Below are 15672 nucleotides of genomic sequence, written 5' to 3'. Positions count from 1 at the left end.
TACAACCGTGGTGGATTTTTATAGATATATGTTAATTGTTTCAATATTGTTTTAAGTGATGGCTAATGAACATATTTTGGAACTAACACTAGCAAATGATCAGCGTTTCAGAAAAGTTGAACAAACTGTCAACCAACAGATAGCACTAAATTTGTTATGAAGGACCGCATATTTATTTATTTAAATAGTTTTTTATCAGTTCTGTTTTAAAATATAACTTTTCCATTTTTTTAATACGGCATTACTAGTTGCAGCTCACCCATATGGTTATTGTTTACGTATAGTGGAAACCAGATGATCCAATATCAAATAAAATCTGTCAAAAAACTATAAATATCTTAAAAGATTTGTTGCGATTTAAATCAACATTTAAGGTTAGTTTAAAAAGTATAGTGTTTACATTTAAAAAAATTGTTGTATTTTTTATATTTTTAGTCGAATATTATACTATATCAAAAGTACAATTCATTCCCCGTATATCTTTTAAATAAAAAAATTCGATACCGTGGAGCATGTCCAGTTCTACTTCCAAGGCGCCTTCGACAGAATTTGACGCCAAATATGGTATTTTAAATTTAAATACCCCTCCACGCTCTCCAATGTGTGGCCGCTATAAACAGTAAATTAATTATTTAACTCTTAACTAATTGATTAAATACACATAATTATAAATAAAAAATATCTTTTGCAGGAGTTTCGCCTATTATACTTTGCGCTCGCGACTACCAGTAACACTTACAAGTATAATTGACAGTATAACAAAAGATAAGGATGAGCTGATATCAAAGTACGGTGAGGTTAGTGAGTAGTTAGAAACATTTAAAAAAGTAATTATTCGTGAAAGTAGCGATATATTATTTATTGAAAGTAAATATGTGCAAAAATATGCATTTTTTGTACATACATATGCAGATGTTTATTTATGTGTATTTGATATCTGATACATTTATAGGATTCGCGAGAAGAAATTAAAAATATTATTGGTTCCATATCAAAATTAAAGTACCAACTTCAAACTGATAAAGCTCTTGAGCCTTTTGAGGGTAATGGTACGTAAGCATTTATAGATCAAAATAGTTAATATTCATACATATATGTTATTGCTTTATTTAGAACCTGATATAGAAATTTGGAACAGCTTTATACAAAATATGGACGAAGAGAACAATAGTTTTTTTAAAACTTGCTGGCTTTACGCTGAGTGTTATATGTATCGCCGATTATCATCATTTTTCGAAAACTCTAAAACTTTAAAAAGTTTTGACTATTTTGCTAAGCAAAAACAAAATGCTCTCATTAATTCAGTTGTATGCATTGAGGAAATTCTGAATGTTCTTCAAGGTATTGAAATCACTTATGATTCATTTCGACTGATGATTAAGGTAATTTTTTACTTTATTAATGACAAAAAAATGATATTTATTTATAAAACAGCTTAATTTGTGGGGCAATCGCTGTGATCTATCTATTACATCTGGAAAGCAGGTTCAACTTGGTAACAACCCTTTTGATCTTATACGAAGCTTTGACAATAAAATTCTCATCGATAACTCGAAGTCGGTTTTTGAATGTCTAAAGTCCACAAATAGTAATAAACCAGCTGTTGTGGAATTCGTATGTGACAATGCTGGATATGAACTTTTCACTGATTTTGTCCTTGCTGATTATTTGATAAAAAGTAAATTAGTGGAAAAAGTTCGTTTTAATTTAAAAGCTATTCCTTGGTTCGTTTCCGATGCTACAATAAACGATTTAAATTGGACATTGTACTATCTTCAAAATCACTCTATACCTATTTTAAAACAATATGGGGAAAGATGGCAAGAACTTCTGAACCATAAAAAATTTGAAATCGCTCCATTGGATTATTTTTGGACAAGCCCTTATGAATACTATAGGTAATAATGCGAAGATATGCTTAATTGCGGTTCACTAATCAAAGGCACTTTACTATTTTAGAATGTGCAACATTAACCCTGAATTATATCAGAAATTATCGGAATCCCGTCTGGTTATTTTTAAGGGAGATCTTAACTACAGAAAACTAATTGGGGATTTTTCATGGAGCTGTACGGAACAATTTATAACATGTTTAAGAGGTAAATTAATGTTGATAAACTTTTACTGACCATCACTCAATTGTTATTTGTCATAAAGGCTTTCTGCCAACGGATTTTGTAAGCTTAAGAACCGTAAAAGCTGATTTGATTTGTGGCCTATTAGAAGGACAAGCTGAAAAGGTATTTGAACTTGATCAAAACTGGATGACAACTGGAGAGTATGGCACTATACAATTTATAAGTAAACCAACCATTTATGACAAAGCAGCCATAACAAGTTCTTTAAGTATGGAGTAATTTCCAGAAGATAGCTCTTTGAGAAGAACTTTTTAGAATCTCCAGGCTATTATTTCAGTACAAGATAAGTAGTCAAATAAATCTATTTATTCTAAAATTACACTTTACTCAACAATGCATTGAGATACATTTTTTTTATTAATAAAATTATTTGTTATTGTTACATTTACTCTGCCAAATTTTTGTTTGATGTTTTATTGCTTTGAAATAAGTAAAATTCTCGCTTCATAGAGAGTTAAGAGAAAAATAAAAATTCCATTGCAAATACGACGATATGAAAAATGCCTTCTGATTCTCCTGACACATTCGTTTTTTTCTATTCTTCACTATTAGTCAAGAAATTTATATTGAGTTTGGAGAAAAAAAATTAAGAATTTGGTTAACGAAAACAGCTGACAGTTATTCTTTCCAGGTTTAGTGCAAAAAACTTTAAAAGTGTTCAGGTACTATCAGCTGTTTTCGTTTGAGTACATCTTACCATACTAAAATGTGGAAAATACTGTGGGTATATTTCACCATACTATTAACTATAAGATCTAATAAACTATATTACCTTAGTATAAAAATACGATTAATATATCAATAAAATCGAATTCGTTTCTTAAAGGTAATAAAAATTAAAACAAATGCATTATTGTAACATTGTATTTATGCTCAATAAAGCATTTAATGAAAACTGCATATATTCATATACATATGTACTTAGGTATATTTATCATGTTCCAAAACATTGATCTCTTGCATCTCTAATTTACCCTAATGAAAAGGGGCACCTTGAGATAAAGGAAACATATTGCGTCACTTTACGAATTGATCGTATTAACTGAAAGTTTTCATCTAGATTATAATTCCATAATAACAGGATAATGGCAAGTGAAGTTTTATGTAAACCGGACCCGTCATACATCATGGATATTAAAACTCCAAGGCACAATTTTCTTTCGGCTCGTTATAAACAGTATGGTATGACAAAATTTAAAAATACAAATATTAATACTCATTCATTATAAAAACAGAAGTTTTGCCTATAAAACAATGAAATTCCGATTGCCGCAAATACTACAAAATACTATTGGAGACATAACAAATAACTGTGAAAATATAATCGCTGAGTTTGGAGAGGTTGGTATTCGAGGATTAGTATAAAATTTCATAAATAAAATATTAATTGAACTTTGCAACTTTTACCACATATCTTAGAAAAAAGTAGATTAAATATATAATTGTAATTTTCCATCGTGTTAAAAAATAATAATAATACTATTAATAGGATAATATGTATATTTCTAAATATTTTCCTTAAAAAGAAAATGTATTATGTCAATGTCAATTGGACGCAATTTAATTAATATTTATCTAAATTGCTCAAATTAGTTTTATCATTTCACATTCTAAAAAATTATTATTTCACATAACTACATACACAGGTATGTTTGCATTTCAAAGTAAATGACCTTATTGCAAAGTAAATGAGATTAAATTCAAAAATCTGTAGAATATTAAAATTTATGTGGTTTTTTTAAAAGTATTTTTTCACTTTCAGGTAATGCGAAATGACATCCTTACTATTGTAGACAAGATTTTACAATTAAAATGTATACTGGAAAACGATCACGTCATGGAAACATTTGAGGGAATCGGTAAAATCATATTTGTATTATTTAGTGTTAACATTTTGATATTTATCAATTAATAGATGGTGACAAGAGGCTTTGGAATAGTTTTCTTAACGACCTGGACGATGACTCAAACACATTTTTTAAAGCATGTTGGCTATATTCTGAATGCTATATATACCGACGTTTATATTACTTCTTTGAAAATCATAAAGTACTTAAAGCATACGACTATTTTTCACAAAACAAGCAAAATGCCTTTGTAATTAGCGTAGAACCAATGCTTGAAATTATTCATGGTCTTGAAAGCATGAAAACCTGTATATCCGATGATAATTTACAAATTTTATTGAAGGTTTAACACATATAACATCAATTTATATAAGTTTTTAATTTATTTCATAATAACATTCCAGCTCAATTTATGGGGAAACCGCTGTGATTTGTCCATATCTTCGGGTAAAGAAGTAAAACTTAATGGAAATCCATTCGAACTTGTTAAAAACTTGGATAAAAGAGTCATTATTGACGAAAGCTCTCAAGTTATTGAAATTTTGAAATCAGCAGACCGGCGAAATGACATTGTTATTGAATTTATTTGTGATAATGCTGGTTATGAACTTTTTACCGATTTCATACTCGCCGACTATTTAATCGAAAGTAAATTAGCTGACAAAGTTCGATTTAACTTAAAAGCTATACCTTGGTTTATATCAGATGCAACTATCAATGACTTTCGTTGGAGTTTACAATTTATGAAGGATCATGCAACGCCTGTTTTACGAGAGTATGGAAAAAAATGGCAAAAGTTTGTTGTAGAAAATAAATTCGAAGTGGCTAATATTAATAATTTCTGGACAAGTCCCTATGAATATTATAGGTGAATTTCATTATTTTCATTGGTGCTAAACGTATGTGTATATTTATTTTGCTTACCCACCCACCATAGGATGTCTGAAATTGATCCAGATTTGTATAAAAGGCTTTCTATATCACATTTAGTAATTTTCAAAGGCGATCTTAACTACCGAAAACTTATCAGCGACTTCTCCTGGGATTTCACAGAATCATTTGATACATGTCTGAGAGGTGAAAATTTTAATAACAAATAAAAAAGTTACAACTCTTTAAATTTCTATCTATTCATACAGGTTTTCTGCCGACAAATATTTGCAGTTTACGTACAGTTAAAGCTGATGTGATATGTGGACTTTTAGAAGGGCAATCCGATATTTTAGAAAAAGAAAGTAAGGATTGGATGATAACTGGTGAATATGGCACTATACAATGTGCAAACAAAATCAAATATTTAAATGACACGTAATAAGAAGTTGCATTCGATTTATATTGAGTATAAGATAACAAACATATAATAAAAATGCCAAATACTGGGTAAATTCAAATATGCATGGAAATATAAAAGATTGTGAAATTTTCAATCCAACACAACGTATATAGAAAATTTTCAAAGTTAAGTAATTAAACTTTAAAGACGATCGGTCATACGCAATCACTAGCACTTCACTAATATTTAATATATAAATAATCCACTTCCAACCTCTTTTTCTTTATTTGAAGGTTATCAGTCTAAATCATTTCAGTGTCAAGTTTGACATTTTTAAAATAATATGTATTTAAAAACTTCAATAATGTACACAGAAATGCAATCTATTTTACTCTCTTACCTCAACTGTATTTAGAAGATCTTACCACTTTTAGCAACAGTTTTGAAAAATTTGAAAAAGTCAAAACATTACACAAAAGTTTCTCAGCACAACAATTAATTCTACCTTACTTTAAATTTTACGTTATTAAACACATATCGTTTAAAACAATCATGAAAAGCAACAGCTTTTTTTTATTATTAGAATTGAATAATGCAGCAACATAAAAATATTAATTTAAGAAAAAAATAAAAATAAAAATTACAAAAGAATTTGCGTTAAATGGTCAAAAGAATATGTGATGCATTGTTAATTGCAGTTGAATATTCGCGCACAAATATTTTATATACATATATAATTTCAACGATCCTATGTCCGTCGCGGAACAATTTTCGGCAATTAAATAAACAAACTGAAGATTTCAAAATGTCCAGTGCAAACTACGAATTCGATATTAAATATGGTATATTAAATTCAAGAACCCCAAGGCATTCGCTAATTTCAGCCCGATACAAGCAGTTAAGCTCGATATACATACATGAGAATAATAATAATTACGATGCCAGTAAAGTTTGAATTCTAACTATTTTTAGAAGTTTTGCCTACTTCGTCTTGCGCTACAGACTTCCACATAATTTAGCAGAAATAATCCTTAATTTGTCAGAGAATTTGGATATTTTAGTGTCACAAAATGGCGAGGTATGAAAAGGCATACTGATAGAACTCAAGTATAATATTTAAGTTTCTGAAAATCTTTACAATTGTAAAACTCAGGAATCTCGAGGGGACTTTGCAAAGGTAATTTATAGAATAAATCAATTAAAATACCGATTGGAGCATGATGGACCCTTTCATCAATTTTCTGGAGCTGGTATATATTAAACTAATCTTTATAAAGTGGAAACATTAATTAGTTTGGTCAACTTCCAAATATAGAGCCAGATAAAGAATTTTGGAACAACTTCCTGTTAAATCTTGAGGAAGGGCAAAATACTTTCTTCAGTACATGCTTTCTTTATGCCGAATGTTATGTTTTTCGCCGTTTGATATGCTATTTAGAAAACACAAAAACTTTAAAAGCATTCGACTACTACGTTGTGAAAAAACATAAATCCCTAATAGCATTTTTATCGACAATAGAAATTATACTGTTTGGAATACGTACCGTGCAGACTTCTGATGATGTATTACGGTTCCTTTTAAGGGTACGTAACTCTATATATACATACATATATATGTACATATATGTATACAAAATTATTTTTTATATTTTTTAGAGGACGAATTTCCCTCCTCCTAAAATACCTACACTTCTCATTATAGAAATTTATACATACTTATGTATGTATATGAAAGTAACATATAAGTATATAATATTACAGTTTACATTTATTTATTAAAATCCTCTTGGTTTTTAATATAACTCGTTCGATATAATCTAGTGCTTAAATTCTGCCAGTATAATCGTTATTTATTATCATCGGACGGTTAACCCAATTATATTGCAGCTTAATCTTTGGGGTAATCAATGCGATATATCTGCTGACACAGAAAAATACAACGTAAAACGCAAAGGACCATTTGATCACTTACGAGCTTATGAGAAGAATATAATAATTGATAGTACAACTTCGGTTATCAATTCTTTTAAATCGGCGGATCACACTAAGCCCGTACAAGTAGATTTCATTTGCGACAACGCTGGTTACGAGTTGGTTGTAGACTTCATACTGGCTCATTATTTGCTGGAATCGAAACTGGTAGACAAAGTCCGTTTTCACATGAAAGCAGTTCCTTGGTTTGTAACGGATGCAACAATCACAGATTTCCTTTGGACTCTTCAACAATTAAAAAAACAGGCTGGGCGTTGCACACAAGAATACGCCAGAATATGGCTCCAAAACTTGAATGAAGGTAAATTTGAAGTTGCAGAGGCTGATTATTTTTGGACAAGTCCATATGAATTTTACAGGTACGGGTATAGTATCTTACCGAAAATACATACATATATAAACATACTCAGATATAGCATATAAACATATTTATAAATTTTTTTCTTCAGAATGCGCGATGTACGTCCAGATTTATATGAAAAACTTACTCATGCTCATATGATCATTATTAAAGGTGACTGTAACTACAGAAAACTAATAGGGGATTTTCGTTGGGATGCCTCGGAGCCGTTCATAACTTGTATTAGGGGTAAAGGCACAATAGAAATATCTAGCTTAATTAAAACGTTCTCATTAAAGGTTTTCAGCCAGCTAATATATGTAGTTTACGAATTGTAAAAACTGAAATTATTTGTGGCATGAGTCCAGGAAAAAATGAAGACTTGGCAAAAAAGAACAAAGATTGGATGCTGAGTGGTGAATATGGCACCATACAGTTTATAGAAAAAAACTACTGTGGTTGCCCAAATACCACACCAGACTCTCTAGAACACAGTACGCTTGGGCAACAATATATGTAATCGTGTTTTTCAAGATGTGTTTGATCTCAGGTGACCCATATTTGCTTAGAAATCAAGGAAACCCAAATTGTAGCAATGTATAAATAAATTCTACTCCATAACCACCCCTACGTAATTTGAATTTTTTAACCTTTCGTAAGATGGTAAAAGTAGGAAGAGTAGTATCAATACTAGGATTTCTATATCAATACATACAACAAAACATATAACACTGCTAAAAAAAAAACAATTTTCTAATTCTTGAGTGCAGATATCTTCAATTTTTATTAACTGATTAATCACAATCATGATTTCTTAAAGTGTTAAAACCATTATAACAAAAGATTTTTCTCATTATATCTTATAGTTATATACATACATATGTTCTGATATTCTCGGCTACGATACTATATGTACTCGTATATGAACAGAACTGTGTATACATATGTGTATATTTATTGTTATTTAATATTATACATCTGTATGTATAATTTATTTGCGATTCTTCTAAATAAAGAAAATCGACAACAATTAATCAAAAAATTAATAATTAACAAATTGAAAAAAGGGAAGCAGTGATGTTTTTTTTTTCAATCCATCCAAATAAGTAGGAAAAATACATGTTTTTTAGATCCACTGGTTATTAGGTAAGTATTTAAATGTGTAGCATTCTACCACCAGATTACTTCTATCACTCCACTTAAATAACTATTCTACAGCAAATCCACAAGTTTCTTCCACAGCCTGCGTCAACTTATCGCAAAGCAACTGGTATGTTTCATAAGGCGGTAAATCAATGCGATTGAAGCAAGTATGTGCCTTTGGCAAATTTTGAGTGGGCACATCTGTAGTTAGGTGTATAGTAAATAACCGTGGGCCTACCGCTCCAGTTGAACCTTGCAATGCTCGAAAACCTTGCAATGGCACCCTTGATGAACCAGTTACAAATTGCAAAAGACGTGCACGCATTTCTGAAGAGTAAGATTCCACCACCTCAAAGATAAAAAAAATATGTATATATAAGCAATTAGCAATTAAATAAATTAATGAAGAAAATCATTAACTATTACCTGCCAGAACCATATCACTTGTTGCGTTTCTGGTGTACAGTGTTTCAGTCTTGTATTGACGCGCCAGTCATTAACATCAATGCTAGAAATTCCGCCAATTACTAATTCTAATTCACGCTCATCAAAAGGTCTCAAAAGCTGACCTGGAATAAGTTCACAAAAACCTACCAAATAAAACGGGAGATGTCATAAGTACGCACATTTGAATAGTTTATAGGTATATATTAACCTTTCTGTAACGCCAGAAATTGTTGCTCTATACCTCGCATAAATCTGTAATTTACATAAAGTTTAACATATTCGCGCTTATTATCCTCTGTTACTGATATTGAGGCACCTAGCGGCTTTAATTCATGAACTACCAATGCGCCAAAACTATTGTTCTCAACACTAAATGTGGAGTCTATAATTCCCGTTATATTATTCTCACTATAATTAGATATATTGTTAATTTTGGAATTGCATCTATTTGAGTGACTTACAGCATCCAAGTTAGACTACGATGCAACTCTGGATCAACACCTTCTATATCATTTAAAGTTATCGGTTTATTAAGAAGTTGCTTATAAAATGGTGTTGTAAAACCACCATCTAAGCAGTGTCCATGAAATACAGCTATCCCTAGAATGCGACCAACGAAGTGGAAATACGATAAGTGGTCTGGATTAACACCTAAAACACATAAAATAGATAAGAATTTGACAATAAAAAGTTAAAATAAATATTCTTTGCTATATTAATTTAAATAACCAATTTGAATATTTCAAAGATTGTCAATGCAAGGCATTACTTACCCGAGTCTGGATTAATTTGCAACGTATAGTGATCATCACGTGAATATTGAAACAATCCATATTGGGGATTAAGCATTTCACGCGATAATAAATGAAGCCACTCACGCGCAACTCCACCGTAATCAAGGCCTTCTTCTCCTTTGAATTTTACCATTAAGCGTTTACGCATGTCCTTAGGTCGCATTTTCATAATCAGTCTGTAACTCTCTTCAAATATTTCGTTACGTGACACTTCAAGACGACAGTGACCGGACTGTGGTTGCAGTGTCTGCAAGTCGGTGCGCAGAGCGCGCATTTTACTAACTAAATCCCGCCGATATTTGGGAAGCAGTTCAGAACCTTCTAAAAGACCTTGCGGCAGGTCTGCGGGCGGTGTACTTGTGTTATTAGCTATACGATGGGATGCACCAGTATTACCACTTGTTGAACCGCTATTCCCACTTGACAACGGATGCGAGGCTGCTGGAGAAAGCTGCTGCACGATACTCCCATTACCCGTAGAAACCAAATTATTCGCTGCACTGGGACAATTTCCGGTATTAGATAGTGCGCCGCGCCGTATCATTTGGAGAATATTACAATTAAATCGGGGATCAGTAAACTGTGTTGTCCGATTATTGTGATCTACAAAGTACACTCTCCCAGAAGCAGTTTTTCGTTGCTCCCAACCACTTGGAAGAGGTCCGATTGCATCAAGTGTTAGATGTTGTGTGTCAAAATCACGAGGTATACGTGGATCATGCCATGTCGATACACCAGTAGGAGTGTGGAAAAAGTATACTTGACCTTGTTGAGTAGTTCGCATCTCATAACCCGTTGGAAGGTCCATTAATGGACGTACTATTGGATTTGTTCCGCTATTACTACAAATGGCATATCGATTACTTCCACCACCGCTGTTGCTGGAAGCGCGCGTGCTTCGCGATGAACGGCGACGTGATGGCTCTTCAGTTCCTCTTGCAGGACGTCGCTGAGAACGTTGATTACAAACAGTTGTTCCTGGAACTCCTGTATTTGAAGAAGATGGTACACTACCATTTCGTATATCCCTTTCACGCTCTCTATCACGGTCATGTTCTCTATCCCGATGATTGCCATTTGATGTTGTAGTACTAGTCTGCTTTGAACTTTGTGAGTTCGAGTTTGCGTTGGGGCTCTGACTGATATTTGACCCAGTAATACCGCCAGTAGCCACAGTATTGCCATTTCCTGAGTTAGGGCTCAATAATATGCTAGTAGATGTAGATGAAGAGAGATGGTCATTACTTTCGGGACTCCAACCATTAATATGTAATTGAGTGGCATTCGATCCGTTTGTACTACCAGCATTACCGTTTGCCTAAATAAATCATATACATAGTACTTTAGTATTAATTCAAAAAGGGTATGGTATTTATAATTACCTGATTTGGATTATTCGGACGCTGTGGCGTACCTAATACCAGAGATCCGTCAGCAGATTCTGAGGAAAGCTGCTCATTAAATAAATGCCCCGCTTGTTGGCCATTTGAAATTGTTGCTAGCTTCCTACTGTGGCTATTGTTACCCGCTTCTCCATTTGAAATGTTACCCGATGTAAACATAATAGAAGCGGTAGCGGTTGTTGTCGTAGTTGTGCCAACCGCTGGAGTATCTATCGTAGAAACTGTTGTCGAAGCATTATTATAATCACTTACACGCATCTGCGCAGCTGCTTGTGTAGTAGCACCAATAGAATTTTGATTTTGTTGATTATTGCCGCGTACCTGCTGATTTGGTTTTCTTATATTGGATACCGCGACTGTCAAACTATCATCATTTTCCACACACTTTGGACTACAATTCTCCTTGCCTATTTGGATGTTAACGTTTGCGTTGACATTACTGATAATACTGCTACAACCCACGTTCGAACATGGTAGCACTTCCGTAGAATGACGCCTTTCGTCAGATGCTTCGGCTCCATTTCTCTCAGAACTGCAACTATTTTCTCCGTTAAGAAGATTTGTACAAGTGTTCGATCGAGTTGGTCCGGCGGGATGTCGCACATTAGTACCTTCAATATTTTGGACCCTTGGCCGTTGACGACAGCGCATACTAGGTCTATCCCATTGCGTAGATTTTGTAGCATGATTTACATAATATACGCGGCCATTACCAGCGCGACGTTCTTCCCAGCCTTCTGGTAAATTATCTTCAGAAGAATCTCCTTCCGATGGGCCACGAACATCTCCACTGGGACCCACCACCGCCAAAGGGTTGCCCCCACATGGACCATCTTTTGACAATAAGGCAATTATAATCTGTCCACGCACCATATCATCATCCTCAGGAGAAAGTTTTCCCAAATTTAACCGCGTAACTAAAGAAGGATATATACACCATTTATTAAAAATTCCTATTCAAATATGTATTGACGTACATCCCATTCCTTTCAACTTCTGTATTGAATCTGCAGGTATGCGTACACAACCAAGGAATCCACTAGCTTTATGTATTTTCCGCTGATTCCAAACTGTAATAGTAACAGCATCGTTACTACCAATAAAAAGGTCGTAGTGTGCATTCCATTTAGGATCTAAAGTTGACTTGCTAACATCCGTAGTATATATTTGTGCTGTACCATCGACCTGTACTTTAGCGAATGGGTCTGGAAGTCCTGAGAGAAAAGACATAAAAAATCCATTATATAAATCGTATTTAAAATCGAAATCTTGAATCTGTACATAAATCTTACAGTTTAACACTTCACTCTGCATGTCTTATGTTCTTTAAGCATTCAGCAGTTAACTGGGCTAAAAGCATATTTAACTTCTTCTTAGAAAGAACTCAAATGATTACCGACGTTGTTTTAACTTTCGAAGATAAAAACCTGTAACTCTGCCACATCATTGTGATAAAACTACGTTTAAAAAAAAAAAACTAAGTTTAAACATATCATGAGATTAAGTAGATGAATAGCATAATTTTTTTCAGATTCATCACAGAGAGTTGGTAAAGTGTACTTGTAAAAGAAAACGAAAAATTAACGAATTTAAAGGACGTTCTTAAGCATTTTTGTTCAATCACTTTTTTTAAATAAACATTGAAATTTATTATGGTCTATTGAGAAGATACATTTAATTGAATATCGCAGCTTTCATTATCCTTTGGTTTTGAAATTAATGTTATCAATAACTCCAAATGAAATTTCAAAATTTTACACTGCTTGTTGTGCCTACACCTATGTACGAGTTGTGTAAACTTATGAATTGTGAGTGCAACTCTTAAAAGTCGTGGAATTGTCGCAGCATGTTCATTGAATTTGTATGTACCTACCTAGCATGAAAAGCTATTAAGTGAATATACCAATGAATATGCTGCCCTTGTATTTTTTTGTAATAGTTCTTATTTATAGAGTAGAATACCTAAATAATTGTGAGGAATGTAGTTGCGTTAACACATCTTGGCCGGAAAAATTCAGTGTCCGTTCTGTTTTCCTTAATCCGACTGTCGCTAATTACTTTATAGAGGAATAGAATGGAGATCAATTGAAAATTTTATATGTTGACAATTTTACATGATCTGATATTTTTTTAATCTATTTATTAAATATCCATCTAACTATTTGAATTCAGTTCATTAGTGTAGTACATCCCGTATCGTCCATCTTAAGAAATTATTTATTATGGTTTCAATTTGCATTTTATGCAAGATTAATTGCGCTTCAGAAAGCAAAATCAATATATAGTGACATTACAACTATTTACAAAATTTATCAAAATCTAGTTGGAAAATCAATCACACGATCTTATTGTATCCATAATGTTTCCACAATTAAATTTTAGTAGATAGTTCTTTTAAAAATGTGAAGAGATCTATCACCAAAATCATATTCCACATCAATATACCATGCCTGCACGTTTTTGAATACAATATATAATTTGTCCGAAATTTTGGTTAACAAGTGATAGTAAATTTAGAAAGGACTACTGATATTGCAATAAAAGTATTAATACTTACTAAATAAATCCTTACGAGCCAAGTTTCGCGCACACAATACTGAAATAAAAATTACACATATCAATTGTAATCCACATTCATTATAATTTAAAAACTTACTTGTTATTCGCACTTTGTGTGCTCCATTACGGCGGGGATAATCTAATTTATTCATATTCTGTGTTGGTAAAAGCCTTCTAGTTTCAAAAGCAATGCGCACTTTAAATTATATTATAGGGCACAATATTTACACGTTCTATATAATGTATTTATGTAGATATGAACAGAAACTTCTATAATGAAAAAACTTAGAAAGTAAATCTTTATTTTTTTGAAAATACTTTTCAATTTGAAAATCTAATTATTTTATTTTAATTCATTATATACTGTATAAAAAATTTTATATTGTAGGACACAATTTTATATGTCTTATGTATTGTAATTTATGTACATATATATGAACAGACACTAGTATAATGTGAGATTTATAAAATAAATCTGTATTTATGAAATTTAAATATTATCAATTTCAATATATAAAAAATTTGTTTTGTTTTATTTTTTTATATAATTATGTGCAAAATACCTAATTTGCTAAAGAATTAAACAAATTTTAATTGTAAATAAATAGCTATATTAAACTAAAGACAGTCCACTAGCATAAAACAATCTTCAAAACAGTAAAACTGCGACAGCAATAAACTATACATTAATATCAACCCATACGTCGATCTAGTTTCTAGTTCACTTTAGGTTTCTTTATACCTTAATTTTGTATTACGAGGCCTTTTTAAAAATAATTTATCTGAATTATACAAAAGAATACAAGCATAAAGTAAAAACCTCATACATACGTTGTTGTTGTAGCGGCAGAAAATATTCCTGAAGTAATATCGAGAAATGGTGCCTAATTGACAGTCCAGTTCTGTTCCGGTTACTTAAAACCGACCTTCTTGGGACAAATACCCTCTTTATATATGAACCATAAATTTTTCGTTATAAATTACCACACAATCATGCGTTCTGAAGTAAAAAATTTAATACTATGTACACAATATTTAAAGGATTTACATTATGACTAAATTCTTTAGTATGTCTTCACTGGGTATCGTATTTCAAATTACCATATGTTTCTTGAATTTCTCATAGTTAGGACCTGTTCCACAATCTTCACAATTTCGAATTTTTATCTGGTAAGACTATATGTATATCTCTGATACGGAATTATCAATTACCAACCGATCATTAATACCGAATTTACCTTTATATCTATACAAACATACCAATTACACATACTATGTTAAAATGAATTTATGTGCAAATGAATGAAAACTGTTTGGTCTTATTTTTTGTCTGCGTAAATCTTATAATAAGGTATATATAAGGACTTTTTTCAGAAATTTGAACTACAGATTAACACGAGTATGTTCAATTTACGTGTAAAATATTAAGCGTTATTTTATTACATTTTACAATTAATACAATAACTTTTTACTGTGATTCCATCGCGTATGTGTGTGTGCATTTGCAAGTTCTATCCTTTTCGATTCCATATATTTGTGCCTTTTAGATGTTAGCTTTTTTTATAACTTTTACGTTTTGAAGACAATAACAGGGTTTTTATTGAATCACCGCGACATAAATTTAAATCACTAATCAATCACTTTACTACAAATTTAATTACTACTTATTAGAGCAAGTGCAAAATCTCGCAAAGTGGAAAACGCCATCTTTGTTGAGCAATTCCTTATCGTTCTTC

The 15672-nt window shown here is 31.9% G+C and overlaps 4 protein-coding genes across 9 annotated transcripts; 3 read left to right on the top strand and 1 right to left on the bottom strand.

Annotated features, from left to right (window-relative positions):
• Positions 1–209: 209 nt before the first annotated feature.
• On the top strand, positions 210–2536 carry LOC120771710 (damage-control phosphatase ARMT1-like). 2 transcript variants are annotated; one of them, XM_040099858.1, is made up of 8 exons: positions 210–374; positions 436–619; positions 692–797; positions 953–1043; positions 1114–1382; positions 1435–1898; positions 1960–2099; positions 2158–2536. In XM_040099858.1, the coding sequence occupies exons 2-8, from the start codon at positions 513–515 to the stop codon at positions 2355–2357; spliced, it is 1377 nt and encodes a 458-aa protein (XP_039955792.1). In that variant the 5' UTR covers positions 210–374; positions 436–512; the 3' UTR covers positions 2358–2536. The 2 variants fall into 2 exon arrangements, with proteins under 2 accessions (XP_039955792.1, XP_039955791.1); XM_040099857.1 differs by having other exon boundaries at positions 214–374; positions 953–1049.
• Positions 2537–2866: 330 nt separating this feature from the next.
• Positions 2867–5395, top strand: LOC120771712 (damage-control phosphatase ARMT1-like). 3 transcript variants are annotated; one of them, XM_040099861.1, is made up of 8 exons: positions 2867–2964; positions 3064–3315; positions 3377–3479; positions 3901–3997; positions 4054–4328; positions 4390–4853; positions 4923–5062; positions 5125–5395. In XM_040099861.1, exons 2-8 carry the CDS (start codon positions 3224–3226, stop codon positions 5295–5297), a joined length of 1344 nt encoding a protein of 447 aa, XP_039955795.1. In that variant the 5' UTR covers positions 2867–2964; positions 3064–3223; the 3' UTR covers positions 5298–5395. The 3 variants fall into 3 exon arrangements, with proteins under 3 accessions (XP_039955795.1, XP_039955793.1, XP_039955794.1); XM_040099859.1 differs by having other exon boundaries at positions 3374–3479; XM_040099860.1 differs by having other exon boundaries at positions 2876–2964; positions 3199–3315; positions 3374–3479.
• Positions 5396–5490: 95 nt separating this feature from the next.
• Positions 5491–8575, top strand: LOC120771709 (damage-control phosphatase ARMT1-like). Its single transcript, XM_040099856.1, has 7 exons — positions 5491–6155; positions 6231–6336; positions 6412–6508; positions 6574–6842; positions 7146–7609; positions 7700–7839; positions 7890–8575. The coding sequence occupies exons 1-7, from the start codon at positions 5920–5922 to the stop codon at positions 8108–8110; spliced, it is 1533 nt and encodes a 510-aa protein (XP_039955790.1). The 5' UTR covers positions 5491–5919; the 3' UTR covers positions 8111–8575.
• Positions 8576–8641: 66 nt separating this feature from the next.
• Positions 8642–15656, bottom strand: LOC120770882 (E3 ubiquitin-protein ligase Smurf1). 3 transcript variants are annotated; one of them, XM_040098522.1, is made up of 10 exons: positions 14768–15656; positions 14034–14206; positions 13935–13973; positions 12355–12591; positions 11357–12294; positions 9954–11292; positions 9642–9831; positions 9389–9588; positions 9160–9323; positions 8642–9082 (listed from the first exon to the last, which is right to left on the bottom strand). In XM_040098522.1, the coding sequence occupies exons 2-10, from the start codon at positions 14086–14088 to the stop codon at positions 8798–8800; spliced, it is 3447 nt and encodes a 1148-aa protein (XP_039954456.1). In that variant the 5' UTR covers positions 14089–14206; positions 14768–15656; the 3' UTR covers positions 8642–8797. The 3 variants fall into 3 exon arrangements, with proteins under 3 accessions (XP_039954456.1, XP_039954458.1, XP_039954457.1); XM_040098524.1 differs by having other exon boundaries at positions 14034–14220; positions 15380–15656; XM_040098523.1 differs by having other exon boundaries at positions 15380–15656.
• Between the last annotated feature and the right edge of the window lie 16 nt (positions 15657–15672).

Source organism: Bactrocera tryoni, chromosome 3, assembly GCF_016617805.1.
Source record: "Bactrocera tryoni isolate S06 chromosome 3, CSIRO_BtryS06_freeze2, whole genome shotgun sequence".
NCBI lineage: Eukaryota > Metazoa > Arthropoda > Insecta > Diptera > Tephritidae > Bactrocera > Bactrocera tryoni.
This window is presented reverse-complemented; position numbering and strand designations above follow the sequence as displayed.